The sequence below is a fragment of the Gopherus flavomarginatus genome, chromosome 1 (assembly GCF_025201925.1).
Source record: "Gopherus flavomarginatus isolate rGopFla2 chromosome 1, rGopFla2.mat.asm, whole genome shotgun sequence".
In the NCBI taxonomy this organism is placed as follows: Eukaryota; Metazoa; Chordata; order Testudines; family Testudinidae; genus Gopherus; species Gopherus flavomarginatus.
In genome coordinates, this window is record NC_066617.1 from 153065986 (window position 1) to 153086486 (window position 20501).

A 20501-nucleotide genomic window follows, 5' to 3' on the forward strand; every position below is an offset into this window, starting at 1 on the left:
TTCCATCCACCAGTGGAGGAGAGAGAGTGAAAAGGGAACACTTTCAGTTTGTTTTTATTCCTGGTATAAAACTTTCCCTGTTGAGTCCAGTGCAGAAGGGTTCAGATAGCCTGTTCATGGTCCTCTCTTCTTAGGAAGGCAGCACTTAAGAGTCCATTCCTGAGGAGGCAGAGAAATCCAGTTCACGAGCGCTGCTCTATGAATTGACCTAGACTATGCCATTGACCTCCAAGGTCATTACTGTAACCCTGTCATTAAAGAGAGGCCCAGGCCCTGAACCCATTGAGTGCTAAGCCTGTCCCCTCAGAATGTGTGTACATGAAGGTCTCTCCTTCCCCCATCTTTCATCACGCTGCAAACTTAGTGTAGAAAACACTGTCCCATTAGGGGTCATTCTTTTTACAGTACCTGATAAGTTCCCCAGCCTTGACCTTGAGGATTTAATTTTCCCTCTGTATCTTCTCTCTCTGCCTTCCGCTCTCTGTACCCTGCAGTAGCAGGATGTGGAAATGTGAATCTCTGACCCTCGCTCCATGCTTGTGGTGTCTGTGTGGCATCTTGGGCTTGCAATAAAAGGAGATTGTGACCAACCAACCCTGGGCTCTGTGAGGCTGTTGCTGGGTGCGCTCATCTTCACACTACAGTCCTCTAGAAATGCTCATGATGCTAAGACAGTTCAGGCCGGTGTTTATGTTGTTGTCATTGGGGGGAGGCGGGGAAAGAGGGGTTAAAGGAGGAGAGAAAGCGAGTTCACTCCACCCACAGAAGGTGACTTCTCACAGTGCTAGTCCCCAATTCCAAAAGCAACAGTCTTTCCCCAACCCTGGTATGTGTCCTGTCCCCCACATTGCCCAGGAGACAGAAAAATCAGTCACCCAGGCTGTTCTCGCTCCCAGCCAAGTCACACTCATGCCAGGGAGAGCTCTCTCCTACCCCAAACATGTTCAGCCAAGGAGATGGTGACTCCTAGAGGTGAGATACTTAACGTATCTCCCTAACCAAGCTGCTAGGAGTTCTCTCTCCCAGCCAAGACACTAGCACAGCCCCACTTATCAAGGCTTCTTCCAACTTGCCCCTAGTGGGGGTGACTGTGTTACCTGGGAAAGTGATAGAAATAATCATATCAGTCTTCAATCCCTGCTTCTCTCCTCCCCTCCTACACACACACACACACACACACCCACCCACCCCCGTGAGACAATAGGCTAGCTTTGTGTTTGTTTATACCAGCTACTGGGGTACTGTTCAGGCAGAATTCCAAGTTAAATGGCTCAAGAGTCTGATCTGATATGGCAGACAGACAGGTCACTGTGCCGCTTAAGATAGATATCGGTCTGTTCTGATAGAGAGACCTAGATATTGTTGCATTTGTTTCTTATTTTGTGAGGCTCCTACCAGTGCATTGTACAGGCACCTAACTTGGGGCTGAGAATTCCACTGGACTCCAGGGATCTAGCTCAAATATCATTTTTCAGAGTAGAATAAATTGCACTTTGAGGGGGGAATAATCAGCCAGTGTATCCCCACAATGCAAAATGTCCAGGTTGACAACTGGATGTAATTTATTCCAAAGTGCAGGATTCAGATATATATATATATATATATTATATGTATGTATATGTATGTGAGTGAGAGAGAGAGAGAGAGAGAGAATGAATTACATTATATGACAACCAAAGAAGCATTCAAAGTGCAGGGCAATGCGGGGATAATGTGGCAATGGACTGGCAATATGCGCTGAGCTGCAAGGCACTGACAGACAGGACTCAGACCCTGCTCTAAGCTCTCAGCCTGAAAACAATTTCGTGTACACATGTCAAGAGTTTTTGCATATATTATATCAATTAAAAAAAGCCAACTTACAGCTGTAGTTCCCACTGATCACCAAATACTGCACACTTTGGGTAGATTGAGACAAAAAACCTGATAAGCATTTATACTTCGACTGAATTTGTTTCACCCTGTGTTCTCAGCAGCGCGCTTCCAGACTGCAGACCACAAGTGAGACAAGATTTCAATCACCCTTATCAGCCAGCCAGAGCTCTGCCATTGCCCATGACCCTGTATTAACATTTCACCTCACCAAAGTGTCATCATGTCCCCATCCTGCGTGGAAAAAAAAAATATTTATCTGTATTGTGAAAAAAGTGGAAAAAAAAAAATCAGTCTTAGTCTATCACGGGGACTGGAGTAGAACTGGATTCCAGGGGAACATCACTGCTCTCCTCCCAGCCCCTTTAGGACCCTAGGTGCCACTTCTCAGGCATGGACGTTACTGCTTCATTCAAATTTTAGTCACTTATTTTCTTCTTGTTTCATATTGCAGCTGAATTTCTCACATCCTGGGTTTGGAAGCTGCAGGAACTGGTCCCAGCCATTTCTCTCCTGTAAGAAAAGCTAACAAATTAAATCCTGATACTGGGGGTGGGTTGCAGGGTAAGGCTGTCCTTCCTCCTCACGGAATGGGTAATTATGCTGAAATGGGAATGTAATTAATGGGACACCGAGCTTTCCACATCTAGACTACTGGACCCTGCTAGCTGAGATGTACTGCCCAGCACCAAAGATTAGCTTGAATTTTAAAATCTGCCCACAGATCTGGGGGTTAAGGATGAGCTATGGAACCTGCAATCAAACCTGGCATCCCTTAGCCAGGTTTCTTATAGGGCTAGATCAAAAAGGGATCACAAACTCATTTCCTATGACTGACACCACTCCCCAAATGTTGCCAAATCTAAGGTTGAAATTCAGTTTCCTTTTTTCTGGCTTATCCAACAGTGGATAATGCTGTTTTTAAACAGTCACCACAACCTATGCAAGTTCTCTTAATTAAAATCAAAGTTATTTTAGAACAAAAATTACAAAAGAAATCACAGACGCTAAGCAAAATACACATCCAGCTGGACTGTCTGCTATGGAAATGTAATTAGAACCCCTCTTAGCTTAGTTATAGTAGGATTATGAAGTCCTGGTAGTAGTATGTCTCCATTGTAATCCTGAATTTGTTCTCCTTGCTAAAATCCAGAAACAAGTTTTAGGCTGATTTCCCTTTACTAGGGTAGGTCTAGGATTGAGGTATATTTTTCTGTCAGATTTGAAATGAGTTGGACAGCTATTACACCCAATAAATATAGGCTCTCACCTGAACTCAATTTTTTTTTTGCCACTTCATACCAAAAATAAACTTTGCTTCACTTAGCTAGTTGCAATTTACTGTCCAGCACCTACAATTAGTTTTCAAAATTCTGCATTAATCAGCTACAGTAGTGTGAGAATGGCACCTCTGAGATTCCAACAGTCTTAAAACAAGACATCAAGTGACTGGGAAGGCTTTAATTTATTTAATTATTTATTTTTAATAAAAGGCTGGATCTTTAGCTGAGGATTTACCCCATAGTGTGTAGCTGCACCATTTACAGCAGCTGAGCATCTGGTTGTCAGTCTCCAGACATTCTGCCAGAGAGAGAGCTCAACATGTAACCTCATCGCTGGGGAAGGGGCTGGCCTGGGGAAAAGGAGCATTTGCCACCAAAGTGGAGTTAATCGGACAAGCATACCTTCTTTTACAGTGGTAGCTAAGGAAGATGTTACACCACTTTTGCTAATGTTAAACATTGTAAAATCAGCTGATCTGGACGATTTGCAACCAAGAGTTTTATAAGAGCTTATCAAGGTGCTCTTTGGTCCACTGACGTTAATTTTTAAGAACCCTAGGAAAACTAGAAAGGGACAGAACTGAAAGAACGACCAATACTTAAAAAGGGTAAATAGGAGGACCTGGATAATTAAGAGCTACTCAGCCTAACAAAGCCCAGGCAAAAATAATGGAGAGTCCTGTCAAACAAATTTTATATAATTCTTTGAAAAGATTTCAAGTCTGGCAGATAAAAGTAACTCTGTGAAGACGTGGATTTAAGACAGACATTTGAATTAATATCGCCTGATATTCTGATTCAAACATGAGTGCTATTCAAAATCAATACAGCTCAGTGGGTTAAAAGCTGGGTAACTGACAGGTTTCAACATGTAGTTACTAACTGAGACTTAAGTACTTGGGGTGCCTTCACTGGGCTCCTTCAGGGATCAGTTCTTAGTCTAATGCGATTTAATATTTTGATCAGTAATCTGGAAGAAAATGTAAAATAATTGATAAGGTGTGCAGATGATACAAAGATATAGCTCTCCCTTCCCCTGGCCTAAGAGGGAAGGAGACGCTGAGTCTTTGGATATGTCTACACTTTAATTAGTCACTCACGGCTGACCTATGCCACCTGACTAGGGCTCAGGCTACGTGCTGTTTAATTGTGGTGCAGACATTCAGGTTTGGGCTTAGGCTACAGTCCAAGGTCTGGGACCTCCCGCTTCGCAGGTTCCTAGAGCCTGGGCTCCAGTCCGAACCCGAATGTCTACGCTGTAATTAAACAGCCCCTTAGCCTGAGCCAGCTGGCACATGCCAGCCACGGGTTTTTAACTGCACTGTAGACATACCTCCAGAGTGTTAATTTGTTTGTCACATTACACATTCCATTAGAGCAGATGGATAATTACCAGGGAGAAAAAAATACAAGGAAACGTTACTAGAAACACTCACCTATAACGTTGCCCAGAAGCTCTAAACGATCAGAGCCAAAGAAGAGGTGAGCTTCACCATTAACATGGGCCACAACTGCTGGCATTCCAAATGCCTAATGCCCCCAGGGAGACAAAATAGAGAGATTCACACAGAGAGGAATAAGCACAAGACCAGTTCTAAGAGAAACTTTTACAAAGAAGAACTGTCACTTTTCTTCCTCCCTCGCACTCTCACTTTTTTTCCCTTTCCCTTCTTTTCTTCTTTCTCTCTCTCAGATCTGGGTCCCATGCACCAAGCCTGGATTCTGCAGAACTTTTATGACCCTGTCATCCCATGGGACTGAGCAAAAAGGAATCAGAATCAAACCAGGGCTTCATGCATGGTAGTGGAGAGCAGTGACCCCAGGCACTAGCTCTGGTCTCTGGCACACTAGTCCCCTGACACCTTCCTTGGAATGGGCCAGGAATCAAACCTGGGTTTCCCAAAAGATAGTTTCCTGCACTAATACTTAGGGTATTGAGCTGGCTTGCAAGATGTGTTTAAAATACAAAAAAGTCTGAGAGCAATGGGATCCTTGTGTATCCTGATCTACCCCTTCATCCTGCCTTGACCCACAGTGTCACTGCTGGGAAAGGAACACACAGATCTAACCCCACATGGCAATGGGAGCGTCTCACCCCATATTTCAGTGCCTCCTCTGTTGTCTCCTTCAGACGATTCTTCACCTCAGGGGTCGAGGTCATTGCCAGTAGCTTCTGGGCCAGCGCTGAGGGTAGCCCAGCCTCCCCAGCAGCCTGAGGAGACAGAAAGACAATAAGAACAGCCACTGTTACCATGACAGTAACATAATAATTACATGCAGCTTCATTGCTTGAAAGTCTGTTGTCAAACGATACAATACTCCTCCTAGGACATTTCTCTGGCAGGACAGTCTGGCCTACTTTCTCCCACTGCCTGGTTATATACCTATTCTGAGTGACTTTTGAATGTGAAGCTGAAGGGATATCACCTCCCAGGCTCAAAATATGCAGCTCTTGTTAGGTGGGCTTTCAATTAACTAGCAAAAGGGGGAAAAGGGAGTTTATGCTTAGTTCAAATTAACTCTTTCAACATATGAATTAAGACAGATGAAGTGCTATAGTGGAAAAGAAGATGAGTATTATTGAAGTGTCTAAACAGTATTGGAAGGAGCCTGCCGAACACAGCAACGTAGGAACAAGGAGTGACACTGCATGACAGAGACCAAACTCAGCAAGCCCAACTGGAAGTTGGTGGGTCATCTTCAGAACTGGAGCATTGGTACAGAAGGGCAGCGCGTGTTCTACTACATTGGAGATAAAGAGGCTCTCCATCCCGTGCTCTAGCAGTGAGCTTCTCAACCTTCAAATCTGCCACTGTGTGATGCCAACAATCAAAATGTGAGACATAGGACCCAAATGTGGAACACGTATCCTACTATGTCACACCATAATGTACAGATAATGATCTTTACTAAAAAAAAAAACAAAAACCTCCCTGTGTCAACCCCATTTAAAAAAAAAAAAAAACGAACAGATTCTCACATGTGATCATAAAGTCCACAAAACGGACCATCACCAGAGTTGAACTTGGACATTCAGGCCTTGTCTATACAAATAAGCTGCACCAGTTGAATGTGAATTGGTTTGTAAACCAGTGTAGAACTGGTGCAACTCCCCGCTCTGGGGACACTTATTTCATTCTGAGAGTTGCTTGTTTCCATTTAGCTTAAACCTGTTCCCGATTAATTAATGCTAAACCAAAAAAAACTGCTCCCAAACCAAAATAAGTGTCTACACAGGGGTTCGCTCCAATTTAGCTAATTTATTTTAAATTCACACTTTATATTTAACTGGTGCAACTTTCTCATGTAGTTAAAGCCTCAGTTCAACAGCACATAGCTTTACCGCTCCAGCTACAGGAGTAACTGATAACTACTATCGGCAGGTAGCGATCGATCTATCACGTGTAGTGCAGATGTGATAAAATCGATCCCTGACTGCTCTCCCGTTGACTGCTGAACTCCAGCAGTGCGAGAGGCAGAAGCAAAGTCGACGGGGGAGCCGCGGCCGTCGATCCAGTGCCGTGAGGACACGAAGTAAGCAATTTTAATTTGATCTAAGATATGTCTACTTCAGCTACACTATTCTCGTAGCTTAAGTTGCGTATCTTAGATTGATCCCCTCCCCCCCCCCCCAGCGTAGACCAGGCCTACAAGGGGCCTTGACACATCTTTTCCCACTGGATTCACATTTGCTAGGAAGTAGACTATTGGAGAGCTGAGGTTCTGAGTTCTAGCTCTGGTCTAAGAGGGGAGGAGGGTCAGAGGGATTAGAGACAGGACAAGCCAAAGAACATATACCTAGAATATTTATTCTGAAAGGTAGTGAGACTGAGTGGCCAAGGGCTTGTCTACATTGCCAAGTTTTTTGACCAAAAGGCAGCTTTTGGAGATAAAACAACCGAGGTGTACATACTGCAAAGCCACTTTTTGAGACAAAACTCCTCAGCTGCAGCACTTCAATAAAACCACCTAGATGAGAGTGATAAGGCTTTTTGCACAAAGGTTTTATCGCTGAAGTGCCAGCGTAAACACCTTGCTTGCTTTTATCACTGTAATTGGCCTCCAGAGGTGTCCCACAATGCCTGAAGTAACTGCTCTGCTCATTGTTTTGAACTCAGTAGCCCTGCAGGCAAGCATCCCTCCCCTTTCAAAACTCCGTTCTGACAGCCAGCATGCTGTGCTGCTCTGCTCCAGGGAAACAAAGAAAGAATCATTTACATGGAATGCTCCTGCTGTCTCCCACACTAAACACAGAGGGAGGCAGGGTTGGGGGTGTGTGTGTGTGTGTGTCTGTCGCAGAGCGGGAGGCGGGGTTAGGGTGACCAGATCACCCAGGTCAAATATTGGGATGGGGGGGGCGGGGGCAGAGGGGGAAAAAATGGCAGCAGAGCAAAAACCCCACCCCCAATTTCTCCTGCCTCCGCAAGCGCTGGAGAGAGGCCCGGGAGACTCAGGGGAGCGCGGGGCCAGGGTGAGTGAGAGTCTGGCCTGGCCCTGAGCAGGCAGGACTCAGGTGTGGAACCTGGTGGGAGAGTATGGGGGTGGCCCACCCGCGGGGCCAGGCGGCGGCTGTTCTCCCCACCTGGGCAGCAGGACTCGGGAGCAGCTGCTGCTGCAGCTCCCACTGCCACAGGGGGAGGAAGTGGCCACTGGCCAAGCTCGGCGGCTGTGGCTCTGGTGCCCACAAACCCCCTGAGCCCGGGCCTGCTGTGGGGACCCAGCAGTGCGCACGCTGTGCGAGCCCAGCCCCTGGCCAGTCGCATCTGGGCTGGCTGCCCAGCTGGTGCAATCCCGCGGGCGGCCCCGGAGTGGGGGCAGCAGGCCCCAGCCCCCCCATCCCGCTCGGGTCCCACAAGGGAACGAATGGGGCTGGGCTGCCGATGCCTCCACCACGGGATTGCACCAGCTGGGCAGTCAGCCCAGATGCGACTGGCCAGGGGCTGGGAGCAGCGTCCGTGCTGCTGGGTCCCCGCAGCAGGCCCGGGCGCCAAAGCCACAGCCGCAAAGCGCTTGGCCACTTCCTCCCCACGCGGCAGTGGGAGCTGCGGCTGCTCCCAAGTCCCGCTGCCCAGGTGGGGAGAACTGCCGCTGCCTGGCCCCGCGGGTGGGCCGCCCCCTACTCTCCCTCCACGTACCGCGCCCGAGTCCTGCCTGCTCAGGGCCAGGCCGGACTCACACTCACCCCGCCCGCGCTCCCCTGCATCTCCTGGGCAAGGCGTGCGTGGCAAGAGGCAGGGATTTGGGGAGGGAGCCAATGGGGGAAGTTGGGGGCGGAGTCAGGGTGGGAGAGGGCGCAAGCCCTTCCAGGCTCCAGAGCCTTTGCTTGTTTGTCCCGTGTCCTGACCTAGCATTGGTCGGGATGCGGGACAAACAAGCAAATATCGGGACAGTCCCGATAAAATCACAATGTCTGGTCACCCTAGGCGGGGCCGACGTTGGGTTTCCCGCTTCCCCAGGACTGGTTGCTTCTGGTGGCTGACTGAACTTACGAGACAGCATGCGGATACACTCACTCTGCCCCAACACACACACACACACACACACACACACACACACACACACTCCCCCACCTCCCCATCTACCCTCCACACTTCAGTTGAAAAGTGACTGGCAACCTATAGGATGCCTACGGAATAATGGGCTTGAGAAACCTGCATCATGTGACACTGTACCTACCCCTTGAGGGGCTGCAAACCCTTCCCAAAGCACCCAGCCAGTTGCACAGGGGATAGCTACCCACAGTGCACTGCTCTAATCTTCGCAAGAGCTGCTAGTCTGGATGTGCTTCAGTGACACAAGGAGCACAGTGTGGACATGCAACAGCAGTTTAATGAACATGCTTTAAAAAAAAGTGGTATAACTTTTGGTGAAATAACTTGGCAGTGTAGACATAGCTTAAGACTTTTAGAGACCTGGATTCTCATGTTAACACTGCCTAAAATAATCTTGTGCAACCTCTCTGCTTTGCGATATACTGATGAAAAGTGCTATATAAAATTAGTAGTAGTAGTGGTTATAATAGTATTTGTAAGATTAAAGTATGGGCTACTACTTGGCTACCATCTAGGGCTAGAATATGAGATCCTAGTTTGGGATCAAATTGGAACTGTGGCCTTGACTTAGCCTCAAACACAAACCCCAAAACTAATCCCTGGTTCAAATCTGAACACTATCTTCTGCCTATCTCTGCATTATAGCCAGAGATCTAACAAGCAGAAGAGGCAGGATGCAGATAGTGGAACTGAGGAAAAGAACGGACGCTATTCCAAAGCAACTACAAAGAAAGGCATACCAATTAAGGTTTGAGAATGGAGCCCAGCTACACCACCACTGTCCCCTCCACAATCTGCCTTCAGAATCAAATTTTAACTCAAGTTAAAAGCCTTTTATAGAAGCAAACCCATCTCCTTCCCTGAGCTCATTCTTGAACATTGCCCCTGGCTTTATTACTGTTAATTAAAATATAATTAATAGTGTATCCACTGCCTATTCTGGGGCATCCTGCTAGGGAAGGCACCGTGACCTAAATATCCACCATAGACCTGGCAATAAAATGCACCAGAGTTACTTGGTAAATTATCCCCACATTTCCACAGACTTAGGGGATGGAAGTCACTGACATGGGAGTCACATTTTCCCTAACGGAATTTCCTGAGAACTCCAAATGATCCCTTAAAAAATCCACAGCCAGTGAAAATTATTTAAGTTACTTCTATAGACAGTAACCCTAAGACCCACATCCAATAAATCACAGCAAATGAATGTAGAAGCAGTAGTAATGGGGAGAAACTTACTGCCAGTATGCTCTCTGTTTGGGTGATATCTTCATCCTGGTGAGAGGAGGAGGAGGAAATCAAATGGTTAAATGTTTATGAACAAGATGCTGAATCTACAAAGAGAATTTCTCACAGTGACCCTATCTTCCTGCAGGGATGGAGTCAGAAAAGCTCAGCTGAGGACTGGAATCCCATTGGGGAATTTCCCACAGGAGAGGAAAAGATCCCATTCACCTAAACTGGAACTAGATTATGTGGACTCTGGAATTAACTATTGGTGCAGCATCCACACACTGAAAGGAACAGAAGAGGCTGCAATTGACTTGGAATGTAGAGCTTTCCTTGGGTTGGACCCTGAACCACAGATTTCAACCCTCCTACTACCTGTTTGACTGAGGGCAGAGGAGGGGCAAGAAGATGAGGAAAGGAGCTGGATGGGGGATATACATAAGTACTCACCCGGGACCAGATGCGCATCCAGAGCTCTCTGGACACAGGCTCCAGGAACTGTGGCTGTGTCATATCCACGGCTGTGATAAAGCGCATGGCAGAAAGACTGCCTGGGTTTGGTGTGAAAGACAGAAAGACACATTGAGGAGGCATAGGAACAGCACCAACCAATGAAGTCTGCACTAAGGTCACACCAGGACAGGGCTTTTAGTCTGCCACTGCTCTGGAAATATCCCCAAGGTGCAGAGGTCATTAATGAAACTCTTGCCAATGTTCATAAGAAGACTACTTCTGTATGCGATTTCCTTGGGACTGTCCCAGGGAGTTAGCTACTTAAGCCTGCAGCAGGCTCTAAACAGGGAGAGAGTTGGCTAGAAAAGGGACTTAGTTGGGATTCACCTATGGGAATGGCTTGCTGAACACAGTCTGCACTGGTCTCAGATGGAGAGTGGACTCTAAGAAGTTTGTTATAGCGAAAAACATCATGGGCCAAACTTTCAAGAGTTGCTTCTAGTTCTGGGGCCTCCAACATTGGAAGCCCATCTAGAGACAAGTAGGACCCGATATTCAGAGGTGCTCAACACCTTCAACTCCACTGATTTTAACCAGAATTGTGGGTGTTCAGCTTCCCTGCACGTTAGGAACTAGCTCACTAAAAACTTGAAATCTGCCATGTGCAGTTCATACAAGTGCTAAGAAGTAGCAGTATTAATATCTTGAACACTAGTTATATTCGTGGATGTCCAATGTACAGTGGCACCAGTCCATCGGGTCTTAACCCTATTAGAGCAGGTCAAACTATTCATTGCCACTAATACCTGTTTTGAATTCAGCCCCATTTCTGTTGAGTGACTCATTCAAGAACCCCTCCTGATTCCCACTGATCTATTCATTATTTCTAATGAATCAATAAACTTGAAGAATTTTCAGCCTATGGAGGGTTGTTATAAACTGTTCACTTCAGTCAATTGCAATTTGTTTCTGGTTGTGTGTGATTGGTCACCTAAGTCACATGGAATTGGTTCTGCACTCTGCTTTGATGATGGAAACTTTTTTAAAGCAGCAGTATAATAAATAGCTAGGGTAGATAAAAAAAAAAAATCAATGATTTATTTATTTGGGGGGAGGGGAAATCGGATTTTTTATTTAAATCAGATTTTCCTCAAAAAGTATTTTATCTAAAGATGGCTCAAAGATATATCTTAAATAAAACTATAGTGTTTCATCATGGAATAGGGATTATAAATTCTAATTCTATAGTCTGAGACAATATATTCATGTAATGTTTAAGAAAAGTTTTGTAAATGAGTTCCAATCGTTCATGGATTAGGGACCCAGTTTTATGGGGTTCCAGGGACTTCTGTATAGAAAAATTAACCTAAATTATCTATCTACCCAATGGGATTCAGTGCTCACTTTAGAAGACACCATCAGAGATGCTTCGTTTTGCAGTTCTCAAACAGTGGATTTGTGTCTCTAGAGATAACATGCTTGTTAACAGCAAAAAATGTTTTTAAATAATATATAGAGATGAGAAATTACAGCCCTCAACCCTACTGTCCCTCTGCAAATTTGTGAACACAGAGTCAATCCCTTACCTCTCTCTAAAAGTGCAAAGTTTCAAAATGTTCAATGGATAGAAGATTGTTGGAGGCGGAATAGATCTGGACAAGAAGAATAAGTTTGGAGATGAATGTGAGAAGGGAGGGACACGCAGTAGAAACAAAAGTGAAACTGTTTGAGCAGCATATTCCAGAAGTCTGAGGTCTTTCTGAGTGTAGCCTTCATTGATTTGCGATCTACCATACCATTCTCTCACTAGAAGGGAAAACCTATAATGGCAGCTGGCCATAAAAGAGAACCAGTTTGAGAATATTTTAATGAAGTTCCCCTACCTGTAAGACAGGCATGTGTGCAAAATGCAAACAGTGCAACAAAGAAATGCAAGGCCTAGTTGCTTCAATGAAACAACATCAGCACACGTGTTCATCCCCCTTCAACGCAGGAGGAAGCTGCGTTGAAGAGGATGAAAGGAATACGTCTGAACATGCAGGATCTTCAGGTTGGTAAACTTTTTTATTGCATACTTCTTTCTTAAGTATTCTTGAATTTCCATGTTTGAACAAAAAATATAGTTGTTACACTACAGTACTATCATTTTATATGCAGGTGTGATAAAAAATAAATAGCTGAAAAATAGGCAGATCTTCCTTTTACAATTTCACCTTTAAAGTAGTGCTGAGTGTCAGTGAATGCAATGAGTAATACTAAATGAGCAGTATGGTAATAATAATTAAATAACTGCATTGACTTATTTTGTTTAGGAGAATCCACCCTCAACATACAGGATTCTGAAGACTAACCACCTTCAAGATCACCATCATTTTCTATAGTTTCAGAATTATCTGCCAATGATAGTGTTTCAGTCACATCATGTATGTCACATAGCCACAATATATCACCTACAGCAAAAAGGGAAGAAAAAAAATCCATCATCCAGAAACAACCATAGATAAGTTTGGGATAAGAACCAGCAGATTATAAAAAGGGATAATTGATGAAAAAATTGCCTGGTTTGTTTATGCAACAAACTCTTCTTTCCGTATGACTGAGAACTCACACTTCATTAACATGGTTCAGTCATTAAGACCAGGATACAATCCACCCAACAGAGCAGATGTCGCAGGCAAATTGCTGGATAAAGTGTACGAAAGAGAAATTAAGCAGTGCGCAAAAGGTCTAGAGGGTAAAATTGTTAACCTGAGTCTTGATGGGTGGAGCAATGTCCACAATGATCCTGTTGTATGTGCTTGTGTGACAACAGAAGAAGGGAATGTCTTCCTTACAGAAACAATTGATACATCAGGAAATGCACACATAGCACAATACTTACAATTAGCAGTAAAAGCTATAAGAAACAACGGTGGGGGGGAGGGGAAAGGGGGAGGAGTCTAGTACGCAACTTGGTCATAGACAATGCTGCAAATGTATCCAAGATGAGAAGAAATGATTTAGAAGAGAGTCTCAAGCTAATAACATACAGTTGCAGTGCTCATTTGATGCACCTCCTAGCCAAAGACTTCAGTGTTCCAGAAATGAAGGCTAATGTTGTTGAAATTGCAAAATACTTTCATAACAACCACTTTGCAGCAGCTTCTCTGAAACAAAAAGAGTGGGAGAGTTAGCTTGGTTCCTCCCACAAAAAGTGTGATGGAACTCAGTAGTAGACTGTTTTGAGCACTATATCAAGAACTGACCTAATCTGATGACAGTTTGTGAACAAAATTGTGAAAAAATAGATGGCAATGCACAGCCAAAGTTCAACACTGGGCTTAAGAGAAATGAACACACGCTGAGTACCCTGAAGCCTATTTCTGCAACCTTGAACAAAATGCAGGGAAATAGCTGTTTTATTGCTGATGCTGTTGAAATGTGGAAAGAACTGGGTGAGATCTTGAAAAGAGAAATATGCAATGACAGAGTTACATTACAAGCATAAAAAAAAACCCATCTGGGACAAGCACCACCTCCAGCTCATTTTCTTGCAAATATTCCCAATACTCAGTCCCAGGGTCAAACTTTAAACTGCTGAAGAAGAGGAGATGGCTATGACATGGCCATCTAGCAATCATAATTGGCATTATGGAGGGATAATAAACTTCAGAGCTAAGGGTGAACCATTGAAGAAATATATGTTTGATGATGATGTTTTAAAGGTCACATCAGTGAACTGGTGGAAGTCACTTAAGCACTTGGATTCTGAGATTGTTGAAGGGATAATCTCACTTTTAACAGCAGGAGCTGCTTCTGCTAGTATAGAAAGAACATTTTCTTCCTTTGGACTAATTCATTCCAAACTGAGAAATCGTTCTGGACCTGAAAAAGCAGGAAAGCTTGTTTTTCTTTTCCAGATTATGAACAAACAGGAACATGAAGGTGAAGACAATTGAGTTAGCTTCAGAAGCCAATATTTTAAGTTTCTCACGTTGACCTGGCTGACAGTCGATCTATTTTATTTTCTAGTATTTCATTTAACTATTTTAGTTAAAAACAATTTTAACAAAAACGAACCTGATATTAAAAACTTGAATGTTTAACTAAATTCAGAAATTCATATGCTTGTTTTGTGAAACTATTATATGTTTGCTGTTGAAGAAAAGAAAATCCAGAATACATAATGTTGTTTTAGTTAAATAAAACAATGTTAATATCTGTCTGGTGATGTTCTCCTCCTAATACAGCATGGCAAGAAAATCCTCCAAATATTAATGATTAACCTCCCAATGACTTCATAAATATCTGCTTCAATGAAATAACCAAATGATCATTCATTGTCTGATATAGCTGTAAAACTAATCTGAAAGTTTTTCAGAATAAGTCACTTTAAAAATGTATAGTGTGTACCTTCTAAAAATGAAACCTACATCTATCTCTGAGTTGTGAAGAATATGTATTAAGGTTATAACCAAAAAGAATGCACTTTTATGTAAAAATTCATGATTAAATCAAGTCTTCCTGACTAGTGATTTAAATCATGATTTAAATCAAATCCACCTCGTAAATAATGAAGAACACACTTTCCTGTATGAATTTTTGAACAAATAACTTGTTTGTGCTAATATTTGAGATTTTCAGCATCTGTGAACATTGTCATTAATTTCTGGCAGTCGTCTGAACAGTCACAAGTAACATGACCATGTGAACAGGACTGATCTGAACCCAGTGCTTTTATTTGCACAAAAAACTATTTGCTATTTTTAAACCATCTCTGCCTCATGTAATTCAGTGATGAAAAATATTACAATGTCAGAGCTTGTGGGTTCGCCTCCTACCTCCTTGCCTCCTACCCTGAGCTGTTCCCCCCTCCCAGCTCTGCCAAAGCACCTCAGTCACAATCTGCAGAAACTCCTATGCTATCCCACTCTCAGCCCTTTCCTGAGTAGGAATTTCCACTCATGTGAAGCTATGCACGGACTTCATACAAATCACAGATGGAGGAAGAAGAAGAGAACATCTAATCTAATCTCATTTTCCCTCCTTCAATGTCATGTAAGATTTGGACCCAGATCTCCTTAAGGTGAAAGGTCTACTCACTGACTAAGCAGCCTCCTCTACTTACCTTTTCTGATAACACTCCCAAAAAAATCCTTGGGGATCTGCAATGGGACCTGGTAATATTTTGCCATCCTCTTTATATCCTTCATCATGTATTCCCCACGTTTGGGCACCATGGCTGGGGGCTGGTTACCTTACAGAAAAAGTGAAATTACAAGACAAAGATTCCAGTTATAAGGTAGGCCTGGTCTACACAAATTTAAAACTAGTCTAACTAAAAGTGTAATTTTATATTGATTTAGTAAAACAGCTGCAACTTGTGTGAGGACACTTAAATCAGTTTAAACCTGGCTTACTTCAGTTTCACTTGCATCAGTAAATTTGCAGGTGCTAAACTGACATAACCAGTTTTAAACCAATAAGAATGTCCACAAAGGGGTTTGCACCAGCTGAATCAGTTTTTAAAGATAAATAAACTTTTGGGTACAGATAAAGTGCTGTTCATCATAAAGCATGTTATTAAGGGGGGTGAGGATCATTATTCCTATTTTAAAAGTGAGAAACTGAAGCACAGCAAGATGAAGTGCTTTGCGATTTCAGTCAAATCAAGTCTCCAACAGAGCCAGAACAGAACTCATGACAGAGCTCTCCCACTGGCATAAGTAAACCATCCCTAACAAGCAGCAGTAGCTATGTCCATGGGAGAGCCGCTCCTGCCAACATAGCACTGTCCACACCAGTCGGTGAAACTTTTGTCAGTTGGGGGGAGGGGGTGTTTTTTTCCTGACCAACAGAAGTGCTAGCGCAGACAAAGCCTTAGATCCCAGAGTAGAATGGAAGGGCTTCAGCAATGCCTGGCTAATGACAGCAGGGAGTCTCAGTGGTCTGTGATATTCCCCATAGCATCCATTTTGGGGTCTGTGGTGAGCTCCCTCATAGCAGTGCCCTGCCAGAGCCCAAGTGCAAGATGGAATCTCTACTCTCTCATAGCCACACTCTGCAGGGGGTTCCAGATGTTCTCTGTTGGGGGTTAGGAGCAGTGAAACACCTACCAGTCTCCTTTATTATGCCTCCAAGGAAAGCAGGACGAAAACGCAACTCAATGCTCCAGTTGTGCCGGTACCGGCACAGCACCTGCAATGGGACAAATGATAATGGATAAACAATGCCTAAGACTCACAGTGAAGACCAGGGGCCCAGTGCCTGACAGAACCAGAATCTGGGCACTGAAATACATCTAGCAATCAGGAGACTCAAAGAGCTTGGCTTGTTTAGCCTAACCAAAAGAAGGTTGAGGGGAGATATGATTGTTCTTTATAAATATATCAGAGAGATAAATATCAGGGAGGGAGAGGAATTATTTAAGCTCAGTACCAATGAGGACACAAGAACAAATGGATATAAACTGGACACTAGGAAGTTTAGACTTGACACTAGATGAAGGTTTCTAACCATTAGAGGAGTGAAGTTCTGGAACATCCTTCCAAGGGGAGCAGTGGGGGCAACAGACATATCTGGCTTCAAGACTAAGCTTGATAAGTGTATGGAGGGGATGGGATGGTGGAATAGCCTAATTTTGGCAATTAATTGATCTTTGATCGTTAGCAGGTAAGTATGCCCAGTGGTCTGTGATGGGTTGTTAGATGGGGTGGGATCTGAGTTACTACAGAGAATTCTTTCCTGGGTGCTGGCTGGTGAATTTTGCCCACATGCTCAGGGTTTAACTGATCACCATATTTGGGGTTGGGAAGGAATTTTCCTCCAGGGCAGATTGGCAGAGGCCCTGGAGGTTTTTCACCTTCCTCTGCAGCATGGGGCATGGGTCACTTGCTGGAGGATTCTCTGCATCTTGAGGTCTTTAAACCACAATTTGAGAACTTCAATAACTCAGACATAGGTTAGGGGTTTGTTACAGGAGTGGGTGGGTGAGATTCTGTGGCTCCATTGTGCAGGAGGTCAGACTACATGACCATAAAGGTCCCTTCTGACCTTAAGTCTATGAAACTATGAAAGATAAAGCCTGATCTGTCTGAGACCATTAGAAATCAATCCTGGGATCAGCAGGGCAGCTCAGGTCTTCATACCAGCAATACTGTGGGGAAAGTTTGTAAATTACTACAGAGGGACCAGGGATGTCAAGCAACCTTAAGTCCCTGTGAAATGCACTCCAACAATAGCCATGGAGATAAATGCCCCACTGCACCCAGGTTTCTCTCTGGAGCAAGAAGAAGAAATGACATCAGATTCATTTCTTTCTTTGAAATCAGGAAAAGAATAGCATCTCCTCTTTCTTTAAGCACTCATGAGTATAAATGAAATCTATTTCCTCTGGGCCTGTCTCACAGAACAACTCTGTCTACTGCTGCTCTAATCTATTTCAGGACCAGATGATGATATAGATGCTACAGGACCCAACTTTGGAGTCATGTGATAAAATGAGAATCTCAATTTTCATTTTAAAAAAAAAGTGTGTAATGTGATGCCCCAGATATGTCACTGGCAGTGGAGACTGAACCCAGGATACTTGGATCTACTGCTTGAGACATAACTAGTAGCTCAAAAGCTATAAACAATATATAAACTTCTCAGTGGTCCAGCCACTAGAGAGAGAGTGCAACACTTAGGCCATATCTACACTACCACTTTTGTCAGTATAACTTATGGTGCTCAGGGTTGTGAAAAAAACAACAACCATCACCCCTGAGCAACATAAGTTACACCAACGGAACTGCCAGTGTGAACAGCACTATGCCGGCAGGAGAGCTTCTCCCGCCAACATTGCTACTGCTGCTCATAGAGGTGATTTTATTATGGTGACAGGAGAGCTTCCACCAGCACAGAGGAGCTACATAAGTGATCTTACCGTAGTGCGGTTGCATTGGTACAGCTTTGCCACTGTAAGCTTGCTAATGTAGGCTTGGTCTAACAGTGGGTTACAAATTTCTCTCTCCCTCATAGACACACATGTAATGCAATTATAACAGCATACAGACAGGAGCGGCGCCAGGCTTTTTGGCGCCCTAGGCGCAGGGCCGGCTCGCCAGTCCCGCAGCTCCGGTGGACCTGCCGCAGGCGTCCCTGCGGATGGTCCGCCGGTCCCGCGGCTCCAGTGGACCGTCCGCAGGCACGCCTGCGGGAGGTCCACTAGAGCAGTCTGCCGCCCTCCCAAATCCTGGCGCCCTAGGTGACCGCCTAGGTCGCCTAAATGGAAGCGCTGGCCCTGCATACAGAGAGTTTGAAATAGTAGCTTCAAAAGGTATGAACTGCCATTGCACCTTAAATATGAAACTTGCTCCCACGTCTGGGGGGGATGGGGCTCAGAAATAAGAGTGGAGCCATGGCATTAGGGTAGGACAACGAAGGACCACTTGTGAAGTCTATCTGCAGCCTCAGATTGCCTTAATTTTAATATCATTTTCATGGTAGCAACACACATGCCACCCAAAGCATAATAAAAAAAAAATCGTGAGATTTTTTGGAAACACCACCATTGGTCTTGAGAAATTCCTGAAAAACCAGAGGTTAGTCAGGTATGATGTCAATATGTGTTTCCCTAAAGTCACCCTTGTAAGTCTTGTATAAATAGAGCGTGTTGAAATTTTTCATTTGAAACACTGACAAAAAAGGTCATTTTAAAAAAAAAATGAAAGTTACTGCAATTTTATTTTATTTTTTTTTGCAATTTTCAATTTTTGACAAAAGTGAAAAATTTTTGGCTTTGATGTTAAAATGTGTTTCCTTGCTCCTTTCGCCTCTCTTTTCCTCCCACTTTCATTGGCCAAAATGGAAACAGGAAATAGTTGAGAGAAATGGGGGAAAACACTCAAACTAAAAAGTTTGTTTACAACATTTTCAACCAACTGAAAAACAACAAAGACAACCCCCACCCAAAACTTGGTTCCTCTTCAAAATGTGTGGAATGAAAATTGTTTTAATTTTTTTAAAAAATATTAGCACGTTCCAGCTAGCTTTAGGCATAAGGCCTGGGCTCCTCATGTTCCTGAAACGATATTGATTTCACAGGGATTCCATGGGGCAGAATTTAGTCCAAAAGCCATGTGTAATTAAGATTAAGATCAGGCTCATAACCTATGCTCCATTAATAATGGTAGAACATTAATCTTCTCCAAAGCATAATGACTAACTTTCTCCACTGAACAGTCAGCACCCTTCGCTGGCTTTTATCCAATTGCACTAACTTCAGTTGTTCCAGGCAAGGCACCACAGTCAGTATGATAACACAAACACATCTCTATAAAAGAAAACATCAGATGCAATCCTGTATGAAACAAACCAAGGGACAGCTGGCCAACAGAGGCCCTTTAAAGGAACAGCTGTAAGTACACCCAGGCAGGAGCTGTGACCTTGCAAACTATTCTTGCTCAAAACACTTCTGTCGGGAGAGGAGCGCGGGGGTAGGGAGGAAACGATCTCCCTTTTCTACAGCCTGCTGCCCGTCAGGGAAAATGCAGCAATGACCTGCAGGGGAAGCACCTGACATAAGGCAGGTCCTGGGGACTCAGGGAACACCGCGGATTTCCTAGGACCTCCACAGTCTAAAGTCTGTTCCTCCCGGCCCCCGCTGCCTTCATCCCGCTCCCTGCGCTTCTCTGCCTGCCGGTGCAGAGCCGCCCCCTCACCTCGAACCCGAGCCAGGAGTAGGGAGACACCACGTCATAGAAGATTTCCACCAGCGTCTTCCTGCCGCCTGCTGCTGCCATCGCCCAGCTCCCCGGGACGCCGCTCGGGTCACTGCGGTCGCTCCAGGGCCCCGGGCCTCTGGCCACCGCGCATCGAGCCGCGAGCGCAGTGAAACCAGCCCAGGCCCGCTGCGGCGGGGCTCTGCTGACACCTGCCGGCCGGGCTCTGCTGACACCTGCCGGCCGGGCTCCTCCGGCGCTGCACTGAGGCCCTGTGCAGCCGCTGCAGGGGATGAAATTGCTCCCGGTAGGAATGTGCTGCTCGGCGTGCACTGAGCGTGCTCCGTAACCTGCACCCTGCCCCTATTGGCCGGAACAGCCTGCTGGCTGCTTTTTACAGGGCTTAAACAGGAGCAAAGGGGGCA

General features: G+C 44.6%; 1 protein-coding gene across 2 annotated transcripts; it reads right to left on the reverse strand.

The window, feature by feature from the left end:
* Positions 1–37: 37 nt before the first annotated feature.
* GSTK1 (glutathione S-transferase kappa 1) lies at positions 38–20296 on the reverse strand. Of its 2 annotated transcripts, XM_050944573.1 has the most exons (9): positions 20077–20296; positions 16489–16570; positions 15501–15629; positions 10391–10491; positions 9950–9985; positions 5251–5367; positions 4592–4685; positions 409–563; positions 38–159 (listed from the first exon to the last, which is right to left on the reverse strand). In XM_050944573.1, the coding sequence occupies exons 1-9, from the start codon at positions 20155–20157 to the stop codon at positions 115–117; spliced, it is 840 nt and encodes a 279-aa protein (XP_050800530.1). In that variant the 5' UTR covers positions 20158–20296; the 3' UTR covers positions 38–114. The 2 variants fall into 2 exon arrangements, with proteins under 2 accessions (XP_050800530.1, XP_050800541.1); XM_050944584.1 differs by lacking the exons at positions 38–159; positions 409–563 and adding an exon at positions 1967–2385 and having other exon boundaries at positions 20077–20291.
* Positions 20297–20501: the final 205 nt, after the last annotated feature.

Bases quoted from the DNA above. Each gene is read 5' to 3' on its own strand.
- GSTK1 (XM_050944573.1), bottom strand. From the start codon at position 20,157: ATGGCAGCAGCAGGCGGCAGGAAGACGCTGGTGGAAATCTTCTATGAC. The intron at 9,986-10,390 runs GTGAGTACTTAT...TCCTCTCACCAG, and splicing joins GGATGCGCATCTGGTCCCGG to GATGAAGATATCACCCAAAC. The intron at 160-408 runs GTACTGTAAAAA...CTGCCTCCTCAG, and splicing joins AAGGCTGGGGAACTTATCAG to GAATGGACTCTTAAGTGCTG.